General features: G+C 34.9%; 1 protein-coding gene across 3 annotated transcripts in view; it reads right to left on the bottom strand.

Annotated features, from left to right (window-relative positions):
- SCYL2 (SCY1 like pseudokinase 2) overlaps positions 1 to 15,101 on the bottom strand; it is a 70,247-nt gene that overhangs the window by 28,274 nt on the left and 26,872 nt on the right. For all 3 annotated transcript variants that reach the window (XM_047867219.1, XM_047867221.1, XM_047867220.1), the window contains exons 4-9: positions 11,663 to 11,807; positions 5,533 to 5,682; positions 3,987 to 4,208; positions 2,590 to 2,706; positions 1,890 to 2,015; positions 897 to 1,073 (exon numbers count right to left, since the gene is read on the bottom strand). In XM_047867219.1, coding sequence (XP_047723175.1) covers positions 897 to 1,073; positions 1,890 to 2,015; positions 2,590 to 2,706; positions 3,987 to 4,208; positions 5,533 to 5,682; positions 11,663 to 11,807 — 937 coding nt within the window. The remainder of the gene's footprint in view (positions 1 to 896; positions 1,074 to 1,889; positions 2,016 to 2,589; positions 2,707 to 3,986; positions 4,209 to 5,532; positions 5,683 to 11,662; positions 11,808 to 15,101) is intronic.

Raw genomic sequence — 15,101 nt, 5'->3', positions numbered from 1 at the left:
CTGACAGCTCAGAGCTTAGAGCTGCTTCGGATTCTGTGTCTCCCTCACTCTCTGCCCCTCCCCAGCTCATGATGTCTCTCTCTCACAAACAATTTTTAATTTTTTTTAACATCTATTCATTTTTGAGAGACAAAGAGAGACATAGCATGAGTGGGGGAGGGGCAGAGAGAGAGGGAGATGCAGAATCTGAAACAGGCTCCAAGCTCTGAACTGTCAGTACAAAGCCCAACTCGGGGCTTGAACTCACAGACTGTGAGATCATGACCTGAGCTGAAGTTGGACGCTTACCCACTGAGCCACCCAGGCGCCCCTAAAAAAATTTTTTTAAAAACCCAAGACTACCTTGAATCTGACAAATATTATAATCGAGTCTAACATCAGAAATTAATTACATTTTAACTTATAATACACACACACACATTATTTCCATGGTGCTGTAAGCATTTTCCTCCTCCTGGTAAAACTATTTATCAGCAATAAAATAAAGAGAAACAACTGGCATAAACTATCTATAAGCTAAAGACCCTAAATAACAAAAAGAAAAACAAAAACAAATATTTAAAAGTACAGAAGAAAAAGAAATACTTCTTTTCACAAACCAATAACTTTCAATAAGTCCAATAAGAACAGTATGCCAGATCTCAATATAATTTATTTTCTGAGGTGGTAACTTACGGAGAGCTATCAACATTTACTTGCAAAGTTTAATTATAATTTTAGGAATGGTTCACTTCAAACATATGCAAAATAGGTTCTAATAGAAAAAAAAGTCTCTTATACTTACCTCAATTTTTAAAAAGTCACACATCCATTTCTTTTGTTTTCAGTGATAGTCATCATTGACTAATATCATTAAGTAACAGAAAACAAATAGGAAAGAGTATTTACATACATACCTGGATTGGCTCCTGCTGTTTAAAAACAGGGCCAAGTTCAGGTAGAATTAATTTGACATATTCTTCTTTGGTGCATTCTTCAGCAATCAGTAGAACATTGGGCAAAACAAAAGGTACCATATCAGGGTTTACAAATTCTGAAGTCAAACAAGGCAAAATTCTCTGCACAATGACACGCTGAAAGGCAAAAATGTTTTCATAAAACTAAATTTGACTTCGGGTCTTTAGTGTTAATATTGAAGTTACAGTCTAAAATGTCCAATCCCTTTGGGGAAGACGACCATATGATTTTCCTCAGGAAACCTTCCTTCATTAAGTCTTCACTAATTTGTTTCTCCTCTTCATTACTTATGATTCATACCACACAATTTAAAAACTGTCCTGTATTATTAATTGTTGTTTCATGCATATTGACTCTATCTACACTTACTGAAAGAGCCTTGAGAGCAAGAACAATATTTATGTTTCCTCTTTATTCTCCATAGCATCTAAGTAAAGGGCTAACTAAACAAACAGTGAATAATCAAAGAGTATCGGCAGATTAAACACTGGAGATATTTTTGCAGGAATCACCAGTTTTCCAACCATTGACTTCTATGGCATTCACCAACATATTTTAGACTATATTACACTCATGATTTAATAAGCCAGAGAAGGAGAGTTACAGGAACTGGAGAGGCTAGTATCAATACAGAAGTATCGCTTAATTGCTGGTGAAGCAATGATCTCCACAATGACAGCTTATGGACCTGTCCTCTGACATTTAATGTGCAAGCACTACCTTTGCATAGGTAGTATTCTTCTAATTTTTTTACCTAATTTTTTAGATGATTTTTGGACCCCACGAAAAAGGTCCACTAAACTTTTAGCTTCAGTCTGCAGCCTTCTATAGTCATTTATGCACCTAAGGCAAAAGTTCTATTTATTTCTCTGGAAGAGTTATTATAGTAAATGAAAATCCTGTCTGTAAGAAAAAACTGATCAACAACAAACCTTGGGCAGTTTTGGTAGAACTTTTGGCAGTCCTTTGAAAAACTGTGATTTCTGAAGATTATCTCTTTGGAATAAGGTATCAAAATACTGCAGTGTTACTGCACCAACATCATCAAAGAAGGGAATCTAAAAATAGGGAAATAAAATTATTTTGGTAAATATTAAAGTACTTCTCATACCTGAAACTGCCATAATATAGTAAAAAAAAATTTAGAAACATTTAGCAAAATACTAAAAAGCACTTAATAGTTCTAATTATAAAAATCAAAATAAGGAATAACCAAATTTCTTTTCAGGTTCAAATTTTTCAGTTGGTACCTGTGAGTTCCCTAGGCAGTAACATTTTCTTTACCTAACTAATAAATGCTGAAAGATTTAATATCTTGAAGGCATAAAGAGCACTATTAAAATCCATGCTTACATGAGTAAATTAGAAGGCCGTGAATTCTTGGGGTGTCCAGAATTTCTACACCTGTATAACTATTAGGATTCTAATTATCTGAAATCTTATTTTATATCACAGCAATTATACACATAAATTATTTAACTGTTTAAAGATTAAAAGAAGTTGCATATTTAACACATTTGAGAATACAGATGTTATCTGGGGCCTCTGGCTAAATCTTGCTTTAGAAGCACTTAATCTACTTTTAACTCCTTGTCTCTCTTCCACCTAAGGCAGGAATCCATGTGTACTCACCTTGGTCATTTGATCTGCATCTGGTCTTACAGTCGGAGTTACATTTAACAGTAGTTTTACATGTTCACGGACTTCCTCGGGTATATTTGAAAGTGAACTAGATCCTAAACGACTCAACTATTCAAAAGAGTAATACTATTAAATATGAATATAAAATATTCAAAAAGATAATGCATTTACAGTCAACAGTCTATTTAAAAAACCTTTTTTTCCTCAAAAAAACTAAAAACAGAGCTACCCTACAATCCAGCAATTGCACTACTAGGCGTTTATCCAAGGGATACAGGGGTGTTGTTTCAAAGGGACACATGCACCCCCATGTTTATAGCAGCACTATCAACAATAGCCAAGGTATGGAAAGAGCCCAAATGTCCATCAATGGATGAATGGATAAAGAAGATGTGGTACATATATACAATGGAGTATTACTCGGCAATCAAAAAGAATGAAATCTTGCCATTTGCAACTAAGTGGATGGAACTGGCGGGTATTATGGTAAGTGAAATTAGTCAGAGAAAGACAAAAATCATATGACTTCATTCGTATGAGGACTTTAAGAAACAAAACAGATGAACATAAGGGGAGGGAAACAAAAAGAATATAAAAACAGGGAGGGGGACAAAACAGAAGAGACTCATAAACTGAGGGTTTATGGAGGGGTTGTGGGAGAGGGGATGGGCTAAATGGGTAAGGGGCAGTAAGGAATCTACTCCTGAAATCACAGTTGCACTATATGCTAACTAATTTGGATATAAGTTTTAAAAAAAAATTAAAATTAAAGCAAAAACAAAAAACAAAAAAAACCTTTTTTAAGTTTATTCAAAAATATATTTTACACTGAACAAACTGCTAATTCTACTGTGTGGCAAGATAATTAAAACACTTATCTTCAGTACCTGAAATTGTTTCTATGACAAAAACAAAATGCCCATCATTTTAGATCATATTTCAGTATTCACTCTAGTAAATAAATGCCACAATTAAAGTTGTGGTAACAAACTTTGATCCTCATTATTTATAGAATTACCTTTTTTAAGTTGATTTTATGCAAACTTAAAATATGAGACAATCATCTCACTTTACAGAATTTTCTGGGGACATTTTTTTTTTTTTAACGTTTATTTATTTTTGAGACAGAGAGAGACACAGCATGAACAGGGGAGGGTCAGAGAGAGGGAGACACAGAATCTGAAGCAGGCTCCAGGCTCTGAGCTGTCAGCACAGAGCCCGACGCGGGGCTCAAACCCACGAACCATGAGATCATGACCTGAGCCGAAGTCGGACGCTTAACCGACTGAGCCACCCAGGCGCCCCTTTCTGGGGACATTTTTAAAAAATCAAAGAAAAATTTAATACATTTTTAATGCAAGCAAATATTTATATATAAGGCAAATTACCTGATCCAACTGCCTACTAAAACTCTTGTAAATATCTTGCTTGTTAACTTCAAATATGGGTTTCCCTTTGTTAAATACAGCATACATGACAGTTCCTAGAGAGTACATATCACTGGCTGTTTCACAGCTCACAGAAAGTATGTATTCAGGAGCCAAATATTCAGGATTTGGAAGACACAATGATGGTAGATTTGGGTCCCATTCTTTACAAGGAAACTTAGGCTGTAAGAACACAGAAAAGGGATTACAAAGATTAAATATTTCAAATTAAGGCAAACCACTATCAAACAGTAGCAACCTAATTTTAAATTCATACTCAGTCATGCAAGTAAAAACACTACCACCTTCAATCCTAAAATTCCCAAATTCTCAAATCTGGAAAGGACACTAGACAAACTGAGAGATATGAATAAGAACTCTTGCAACTTTCAGATGATTGGACCTCTCTTCCAGAAGACAAATTATCACTATAAGATGCAATATGAATATGAAAAGGTAGAACCTATGTTCTATGATACATAAGCTTCAAGTTTTCTGGACTCAGATTATCATTTGAAGCCTTGTTCTTTCACTAACTAGCTGCATGATTTAGTTAACAAGTTCAAAAGGTTGTTGTAAGATTAAACAAATGCATGGGGAAAAATGAACCTAACAAAGTGTCTGACCCAAAGTGTATATTCAACCAATACTAATTCTTTCTGCTTCCTTTAAAAGAGTTTACTTCAATTACAAATCTATCTTAGGTCAAATCAGGATCCCTTTAACAACTACATATATTAAAAACCTGAAATATTACAGTATTTCCTAAGTATAAATAGGCAGATACGATAATCACTAAGTAACAGGTGCTTTGGAACCAGAGAGACTGGGTTCAAATCCTAGCTCTACCACTTAACCACCTGCCTAAACTTAGGCAGATTATTTTATTCTATGAGCCTAACTTAGTCATCTATATTATTCCTGTATCTCACCGACTGTGGTTAAGAAAATACATAAAAAGTGTTTAGTAAAGTGCTTCAATAAACGTTAGCTATTATTATCACTGCTACTGTTGTTATCATGCTCCCTGTAGAAGATTCTGTAGTCCAATAAATTAGGAAAACACTACTAGAGATTCACAATGTTTGTTAGTGTATTTGACATCCTAAGGAAAAAAAAGCCTACTTAACCCAACGGTTCTCAGATTTGTTTAACTCTAGCATCCTTTACTCAAGTAACATTACTATGGAATTACCAAGCTGAAGAATACTCTTAGGTAAAATGAACACTAGAAATTTCTATAAAGTTAAACATTTAAACATACATTGTACCACATAGCCTATTTCTACACATTTATCAGGCATGCAAATTCTCTAGTCCATTCCAGATGCATCACAAATTTCCATAGCTTTAAAAAAAATTAGAAGACTGGGGCACCTGGCTGGCTCAGTCTGTGGAGCACGTGACTCTTGATCTCAGGGTTGTGAGTTCGAGCCCCATGTTGGGTGTAGAGATTGCTTACAATAAAATCTTTTTAAAAAATTAGAAGATTTAAAACCTTCATTACCTCTTGTTCAGAAGGATTGGATGATGATACACAAAAATCAAACCCCATTATTTTCCAGGCTCCACTTTTATTCAAAATTATATTTTCAGGTGTGATATTTCCATGAACCATTTTCACACTGCTGTGCAAAAATGACAATCCTTCAGAAACCTGTAAACAGGGGGAAAAAGACTTTTACATTAAATAAAATTCCTTTCAAGTACAATAATAAAATGTCTCTTAAAAATCATAATTGCTGCTTCTCCCAATAGAAGATTTTTTTTACATGCAGGTAACCATTAATTTAATCATAAATGCAAAAGAGAAGATATTCTCAGTTGCCACAACGATCAAAGCATTAGTGGGAAAACCCATTTATAAAACCAGAATACACTCTTCATTAAAGTTCCTTTCTATATCCATATAAGCAAAAGAAAAGAATTTAAAAGCACTTTGCTATCCAAATTTATCAAGTTCCTATGTTTGAAAAATGAAGGAATCTTTGGTTCCCAAGATACAGATAGTAAGTATCAAGGGACACCTTTGTCAATTTTATTCTAATTCTTAGTATTTTTACATACTCACACTTCATATTGAAGTTCGGTTTTTCTGAAAAGTATTGTGCTTAGTTTTCAAATATTAATTGATGCTCACTCATTCTCAGGCTGGATTAGTATCAGGCAATTTTTATATCTGTACCTGAGACTACTATGGAATCTGTTAACCAAAAATGAAGACTGGATTTCCGTTTCCAGGAGTAGATTTTGGCAAACTAAGGCTCCCTGACTTCCAAGACACCATTCCCCCAGGTTTTTCCCCAACTCCACTGGCCGCTGCTTTTCAGTCTGTTTACACTGCTGGTTCCTCCTCAGTACCCCAACCTCCTGGACTCAATGTTTGGACATCTGAAGTTTCCATGTACTCTTTCTCAGTTTTCTTATACCTTTCAATACCATCTATATGTTGACTGTTCCCAAATTCTCTCCAGCCTGGCCCTCTTTTCTAATGTCCAGACTTGATTATCTGACTGCCTTCTCGATTTCTTTCCCTGGAATGTTTTACAAGCATTTCAATCTTAGAAGAATCTGAAACTGAGCTTCCCCTACAATTCTGTTCTCTCCTCTTGTAGTCTTTTCCCTGTATCAGTTAATGGCCACTTCATTTTTCCATTTTCAAAAACTTTTGAGTTATCCTGCACTACTCTATTTTTCTTATACGATAAAGCCATCTGCAAAGCCCAATACCTTTACTACTAAAATACATTTAGAATCTGATCCTGTCTTACCACCTTCCCTACTCTAGACCATCATCATCTCTGGCCTGTATAACAGTCACCTACTTCAGCTCTTTGTTTTTGTTCTTACTCTTCTACATAGTTTAATTCTCAATAAGTAGCTACCATGCCAAGTCACTTTCCTACTCAAAGACTTCCAAAGACCTTTCCTTTCTCTCAGAGTAAAATTCAAAGTATTTCTCTGGCTCTCAGGGATAACAGGACTTAACCGCTCATTAACTCCATGACCTTGTCTCCTACTACTCATCTTCTTATTTACTCCTCTCCACCACTCCAGGTATTTCACTACCTCTTGAACATGTCATGCATGATTCTGTCTCAGGGACTTTGCACTTGCTGTTCTTTCTGCCCAGACCATTCTTTCCCTACATATCTATATGGTTCACTTCTTTGCTTTTTTCAGGTCTTTACTCAAATGTCACCTTTTCAGTTATAGATATCCTGACTACCTCCATCCAAAAGTGCAACCTTTCCCTCCACATCCAAACCATCCTCTTCCCTCTTCACCTTTTTTCTCCATGTGCACTTATCATAATCTAATATATTTACTTATTTTATTGTCTCTCTTCCCCATGAGAATGTAAGTTCTGAAAAGCAAGAATTTGTGTCTGTTTTTTTCACTGCCATACTTTCAGCATCCAGAACTGTGCCACACATACAGCTATCCAATAAATATTGCTTAATGATTTAATACAAAAACAAATTCTCTAAAAAAAATCCCTTACAGTTTCAACATGAAGACAAGTCAACAGTAAAGAATGTAAAGAGTACTATTTTAGAAGATATCTGAATTCCTGTCCCCACTTCATTACTTACTAGTCTTGCAACTTTGAGCAAGTCACTGAACCTATGTAGGTCCCAGATGGTAAATTACTTCAAATAATGGCATATTAACCTCTTAATAAGTGTGGGAAATCATAAGATTCCATACCATTCTCAATTCCCATCCCCGTAGTCAGTCAACTGGGCCTATTCTAATTCTGTATAACATCACTCTATACCTCTAGTACTTCCTATGATTTTTGACCAAGACTTTTTAACTATCATTAACTATTTTTACCGGCAAGCACTATGCTAAGTACTTACAAATTTACACATTTGACTCTGAAAATAACCCCATAGGGTAAGAATTATTTCCCATACATTTTCCCTACCCCCCAAGTTCTACTCTTCTAGCATGATAGTTCTAAAATGCTTATCAGACCAGGTCATTTACTCTGCTTAAAATCCTTCAGTGTTCCCCATCATCAAAAAGGTCTTTTTCTATCTTTTCAGTTTCATTTTTCATCACTCCCTGAGACGCGATGTGCTACCTCTAACTGCCTGATATTTACCCTGAGTAACTAGTATAATAAGCAATTAGGGGCTTAATATTTCTCAGATGAATGTTCTCTAGTTCTAACACATTCGAACCCACGAAATTCATATAAGATTTGCATTTTAAAAAATGCTTATTCCTCAAATTTAATTTATAAAATATACAAAGTTTATCAGTCTAGAAAAGTTTTCCTAACTTTACAAGGAAAAAGAAACCCCTATGCATGCTTATTGTATATTTCAGCATTAATTTGATAGATACTTTTATATAATTATCTCAGTTAATCTTTGGAACCATTTTATGGTTGGGGAAAAAAAAGTTCAGATGCTTATTACAAAGCTACAGTAATCAAAACAGTGTGCATTGGCGTAAAGACAGAAATATAGACCAATGGAACAGAATGGCATATATAGTCAAATGATTTTTGAGAAAGGTACAAAGACCATTCAATGAGGAAAGGATGGAAGTTTCAACAAAGGGTGCTGGGAAAATTGGATATCCATAGTCAAAACAATGAGGTTGTACCCTTACCTTAAACCATATGTAAACATCAACTCAAAATAAATCAAAGGCCTAAACATAAGACTAAAACTATAAAACTCTTAGAAAAAAACAGGGGAAAAGCTTCATGACACTGGATTTGGCAATGACTTCTTAAATATGACACCAAATGCAACAAAAGAAAAAATAAATTGGATATATCAAAATAAAAAACTTCTGTGCATCAAAGGACAAAATCAAAAGAGTGAAAAGGCAATCCACAGAATGGGAGAAAATGTTTGCAAATCATATATCTGATAAGAGGTTAATATCTGGAATATACAATGAACACCTACAACTCAACAACAAAACAAACAACCTAATTCAAAAATGGGCAAGAGACTTGAATAGACATTTCTCCAAAGACAATATGCAAATGGATAATAAGCACATGAAAAGATGCTGAAATTCACTAATCACTAAGAAAATGCAAATCAAAACCACAACAATCCACCATCTCATTACTATGAGGATGGCCACTATCAAAAACTAGAAAACAAATGTTAGTGAGGACATGGAGAAATTAGAACCCTGTGCACTACTGGTAGAAATATAAAATGGTATAGCTATGGAAAACACTATGGAAAACATTATGCCAGTTCCTCAAAAAATTAAAATAGAATTACCATATGATCCAGCAATTCCACTTCTGGGTATATCCCCAAAAGAACTTTGAAAGCAAGATCTTGAAGAGAAACTTCTACACCCATGTTCACAGCAGTATTACTCACAATAGCCAAGATATGGAAGCAACCCAAGTATCCACAAACGAATGAATAAATATAATTCCGTAAATATATACAATGGATTATTTAACCTAACAAAGGAAGGAAATTCTGATACACACTATGACACAGATAAACCTTGAGAACATTATAGTAAGAGAAATAAACCAGTCAAAAAAGAAATAATAATGCATGATTCCACTTATATGAGGCACCTAAAGTAGTCAAATTCATAGAAAATGAAAGTAGACTGGTTGCCAGGGGCTGAGGAGTGGTGGGGTTGGGGGATGGGGAGTTACAGTTGCATGGATCCAGTTTCAGTTTTCCAAGGTGAAAGAGTTCTGGGGATGGATGATGGTATGTTTGCACAACAATGTGAATGTACTAAATCCAACTGAACTATACACTCGAAAATGGTAGGACAGTAAATTTTACATTATGTGTATTTTATCACAATTAAAAAATATATACTGTTAAGCAAACAAGATAAGCTAGACACTAGATACTAGAAGAAAATATTTGTAACTCATGTATCTGACAAAAGACTTGTGTCCACAATATATAAAGAAACCTCAAAACTCAATAATAAAAACCCATTCAAAAAATGGGCAAAAGAGCTGAATAGACATTTCACCAAAAAATATTCAGAGGGCAAAGTATATGAAAAGGTGTTCAACATCATTATTCATCAGGGAAATGCAAATTAAAGCCCCAACAAAATACCACTGCATACTGATTAGAATGGCTAAAATTATAAAGACAAACCATACTTCTGGCAAATATGTGGTAAAAATGGAACTCTCATACACTGCAATAGGAATGTAAAATTAAAAGAAATTTAAAAAATTAAAAAAGGAATGTAAAATGGTATTACCACTTTAGAAGAGTTTGAAGTTTCCAAAGAACCAAAATGTATACATACCATTTGATCTAGCCATCCCATTTCTAGGTACTTAACAAAGAGAAATTAAAGCATAAGTACAAAAACTTGTATATATTAAAGCACATATACAAAAACTTGTATATGAGTATTCACAGCAGCTATATTTGTAATAACCAAAACCAGAAACAAACCTAATGACCATCAACTGATGAATGGATAAACAAACTATGTTATATCCATACAATGGACTACCACTCAGCAATAAAAAATTATTGATATGCACAACTATATGGATGAATCTCAAAAGAATTAAGTGAAAGAAGCCAGGCAGAAAAAAAGGAGTACATATAAAATGATTCCAGTTAGAAAATTGTAGAAAATACAAACCAATTCATAGTGACAGAAAGCAGGTCAGTGGTTTCCTGGGACAAGAGATAGAAAGATAGCAAGAAGTAGGAGGGAAGGATTACAGTGGGTATAAGAATACTTTGGGGGGTCATGAATATGTGCATTATTTTTATTGCAGCGATGGTTTCACAGGTATATATGTCAAATTTATAAAACCATATAGTATTTTAATATGTAAAGTTTATTGTATACCAATTAATAACTTAATAAATCTGTTAAAAAATCATAAAATGATCTCTGTCCCCAAGGAACTAAAATTCTACTGCACAAATTTACTCTATAGAGTTGAAGATATTTCATTTTGGTAAACAGGGAAAGGAAAATTAGAAAAAGTGGACATATAAGAAAAGGCTAACAATATCTCTTGATGCCTATTAAATAATTTCCTTAAAGATGTAATTTTTAATTTTTATTAAATACTTAAGTACTTCAACTTAATAGTTTGTTTATGAAATGCATTAACGAGGTTTAGAACTCAAAAAAATAAAAATGGAACCACCCCAACCACCAGTCAGTAAGTGCCCTTCTACAAAGGTTACCAATGTTATGTTTCATAAATTTAAAATATAATTTGGGACACCTGGGTGGCTCAGTCAGTTAAGCATTTGACTTCAGCTCAGGTCAAGATCTCATGGGTGTGTGAGTTCAAGCCCCGCATCAGGCTCTGTGCTAATACCTCAGAGCCTGGAGCCTGCTTCGGATTCTGTGCCTCCCTCTCTCTCTGCCCTCCCCCTACTCACTCTCTCTCTCTCTCTCTCTCAAAAATAAATAAAAATTTTTTTAAAAATAAAGTAAAAAAATAAAATATAATTTAAACCTAACAACAAACTGTAGAAAAACTACAAAATACGGGAATAGTTTTAAATTACTGAAAGGATCCAAAGGTTTACCTGAAGCAGTTTATATTGCTAATAAGTTTGAAACAGCCAAAAAACAATTTTGAAAGAAAAAACTCTTTTCACATGACGAACAAAAATACATACCTGGAGCAAACCATATTTGGTTTCTACATCATAAAGGTTATAATCCTTAATGTCTGGAGATACAGGGGAAGGTAGATTTTCCCAGTTACCTAAAACATTGGCTAAACTGGCAAAAACTGGTTCTGTACAAAATGCCAAGCAATCCCTGTTTTAAAAAAGAAAAAGATTTATTTATCACCATTTTTCCCCACATTATCAAAATCAAATGTACATAAAATATTAGTGGTCAACAAGAAAGTAGACTTAGATTTATTTTCAACATTAATATAATACACAATTTTCAGAATATGCTCAAAGGAACCTGCAAGTTTCCCACAGACCACCCTGGAGCAAGAGGAGTCAGAAAAGGGCACAGAGAACAGCTCCAGGGGCCTCTATAACTACTTCAATCAGAGCAGCTTTGCTTTTACCTACTTTATATATAATTTTAAAAGGTGTCACAATTTTTAAAATTTTAAATTACTGCTCCTTGATATATAAGAATATTTAGAAATTCAGAAAACATTAGATATTAACATTCAATAGGCTTTATGGAGTAATTATAAAGAACTCAGGCTTTGAAGATGGACAAATACCCAACTTCAAGTCCTAGCATCCCTATCCCCTGACTACGTGACTTGGACACCTCAGCTCTGAGACTCACTTTGCCCATTCGTAAAATGCTGATAAAAAACCACCTTGAAGGGTTACGCGAAGATCAAAGGAGATATTGAATGTAAAGCACACAGCACAGTGACTAGCATGTAAACTCAATAAGTCTTTACTACTGCTATTATCGTTACCAAGTGTTTGAGACTCAAGTGCTAACATTTTATGACTTGGGCTTAGGCTCTGGCAATGGAGAACTACAAGGTAGTGTGGTAACAAAGCTAAACCAAACTTCTGCACCTGGATTGTAAATGCTTAATGGCAAGTATGCCCTTTGCTGTTTCATCTTCCTCCTATTCCTGTGTACGTTTTCTTTCACCTTAAACTCATTTTTCAAGTAAAAGCAAATGCAGAAGCTCAATATACGTGAGAGATTAACACAAAGCTCCTTAGGGTGAGGGAGAGAGTTACACCTGCTCACTCATCAACAAAGATGCTACCTTGTTCTTTACTCCCTCATCAAGCTCATTAACACAGTGGACACCAGGCTTTCATCTGCTGAACTGTACTGGAGGAAAACTGATCAAATACGCTAAAGTCTTTCCTACAGTTTTCTGTAATTCCCAGGATTCATGTATTTGAGTTACTCTTATTTTTTTTTTTCCTCTCTGTCTTGACCCCAACATCATCCTTGGTCACATCAACACCCATATGATTATTCCTCCAGCTGAAGCCCCCTTATTTTTTTCAAGCATATTTACTTCCATCCATCATTTTTACAGTTACATGTGAGAAGGGCTATATCCTCTTCCCAAGAACCACCTCCCAGCCACAGCTACTTACTAGACATTATCTCCTACCCCTTTACTACTTCCACCAAATCTAGCTCACTGGCATCTTTATTCACCAAATTCAAAGTATTGAGTCCTGACCACACACGATTGATTCCTTTCTTTCTCCCAACTATCTCAACAATAAACCATCACCCTTTATTACCCTTTACTGAAAAAACCCTTATGAATCCTTTAATAATCATTACAAGTTTCTTCTACTCTCTTCCTTATGTCATAGGCAGAGGAAAGAAATAGAAAACCCCAGTCTTTTTACATTCAGTACTAAGTCACATAATGTACTTCAACCTTGCTCTTTTTATTTTTCAGCATTCAAGGACATTCTTTTATAGTTCTTTCATTTAGCTCCTTATTCCATGGCCCCCTTTCCCCATTACTCACCTATTATCCATGTTCTACTTTAAAAAGCATAAAGTTCATCTAACATGAATGACCTCACTTCCCTAAACTTTACCTCAGTATATTAGTGATTAAACCATCATTCTAAAATTTCCTTTGAATTCCTCTTATGGGACTTTATTCACATGATGTCTTGTCTACTGGGCTCCTTTGTACCTATTTTCTAGCTTCCAAACTGCCTTCCTGCTACTGAAATTACTGATTATCAATAATAACCTCTCACTAGTCAAATGTAATGAATTTTTCTCAGTCCTTATTTTCTCTTTACTCAGTGGTCCTCAGTGACTAGGACCACTAGTCCCTCCCTCAGCTCCCATGATGTGCTGTTTTTCTCCTGCTATGTAACAATGATGGCTCATTTCTTTCCCTCACTCTTTTTTTCTCCTCTACATTTTAAGTTCTGTCCTCAGTACTCTGCTCTTTCTACTCATGCTCTTGAAAAATTCTTTTATTCATAGTTTTAATTACTGCCTCTGTTACCCTTAATATACATCACCAACTCTGGGCTTTCACCTGGATTACTTTACTATATAGCACATTTCTTTTGGATAACTCCAGTGTTATTTCTACATTAATTCATTAAAAACTGGAAGTTATTTTTTCCTACCCTAAAGTTGTCCTCTTTCTATCAATTTTACAGTTTTACAACCTAACAATGAAGATGCCTTAAAGTAACCTTTGAATTGTCTCTCTTAATGACTGCCCACAAATCCCTTCTGTAATATTTAAGTCACTACAAAAGAAGCTACAGAGAGAGCTTCTCCCCTCAAGAGACTTAAAATGTAACGATGAACTATAAGACACACTGATACAAGTTAAAATAACAAATATGGGCAGGATTCTAATAGGTGACATGGTAGAGGCTGATAGAATACACTCTAGAGGAAAACACACAGTTAGGAAAGCTCAGGACAAGCGTGGCAAACAAAACTTAGTCCACTTTGGGATACAGAGTTCACAATAGTAAATGTTACATAAGAGTCAACAACTACACTTTTCTTCTGGGTTTATTCATGAAAAGAAGAGCAATGAAAATATTATCGTGATAAGAGAAATATGGGCATATATCTGGATAGGTACACCATGGTACAGTGGGGAAAAAATATGGGCTCAAGAATCAAGGTGTCATAAGTATGTGGCTTAAGTAATGTCTCTGATCCTCAGTTCTTCCACATAATTTTGAGAGTCGGATAAGTTAAACAAATGTAAAGTATCTAGTACAGTTTTCACAGTAAATATTAGGTTTTTTTCTTTTGGGTTGAAAGAAAGTATCTTCTGCTCTTGAGGGGAGAGGGATCAGTGACAGTGGATTACTGAAGATTCCAAAGTAAGAATTACACAGAAATCCAATATATATGAAGAGATAAAAGCAAAAGTGTCCTGGCTGAAGGTGGACTGGAAGCCTGGAACTCTGCCAGCTCTGTTCCTCTACCTGCCTGTTCTTCCCCATCCTTAAAATTCCAGGGTCCACAGAACACAACTGGCAAACCATTTGGTTAAGATCTTCTGAATTTAGAGAGAGGAATACATTCTGCTAGGTAGGAAGGAAGGAAGAAAAATTAGGGGTTATGACTAATGTGGAAAAAGTTTATATAGCTAGG

This window comes from Prionailurus viverrinus, chromosome B4, assembly GCF_022837055.1.
Source record: "Prionailurus viverrinus isolate Anna chromosome B4, UM_Priviv_1.0, whole genome shotgun sequence".
NCBI classification, from domain to species: domain Eukaryota; kingdom Metazoa; phylum Chordata; class Mammalia; order Carnivora; family Felidae; genus Prionailurus; species Prionailurus viverrinus.
The sequence above is the reverse complement of the archived record's forward strand: the minus strand, read 5'-3'. Positions and strand labels throughout refer to the sequence as shown.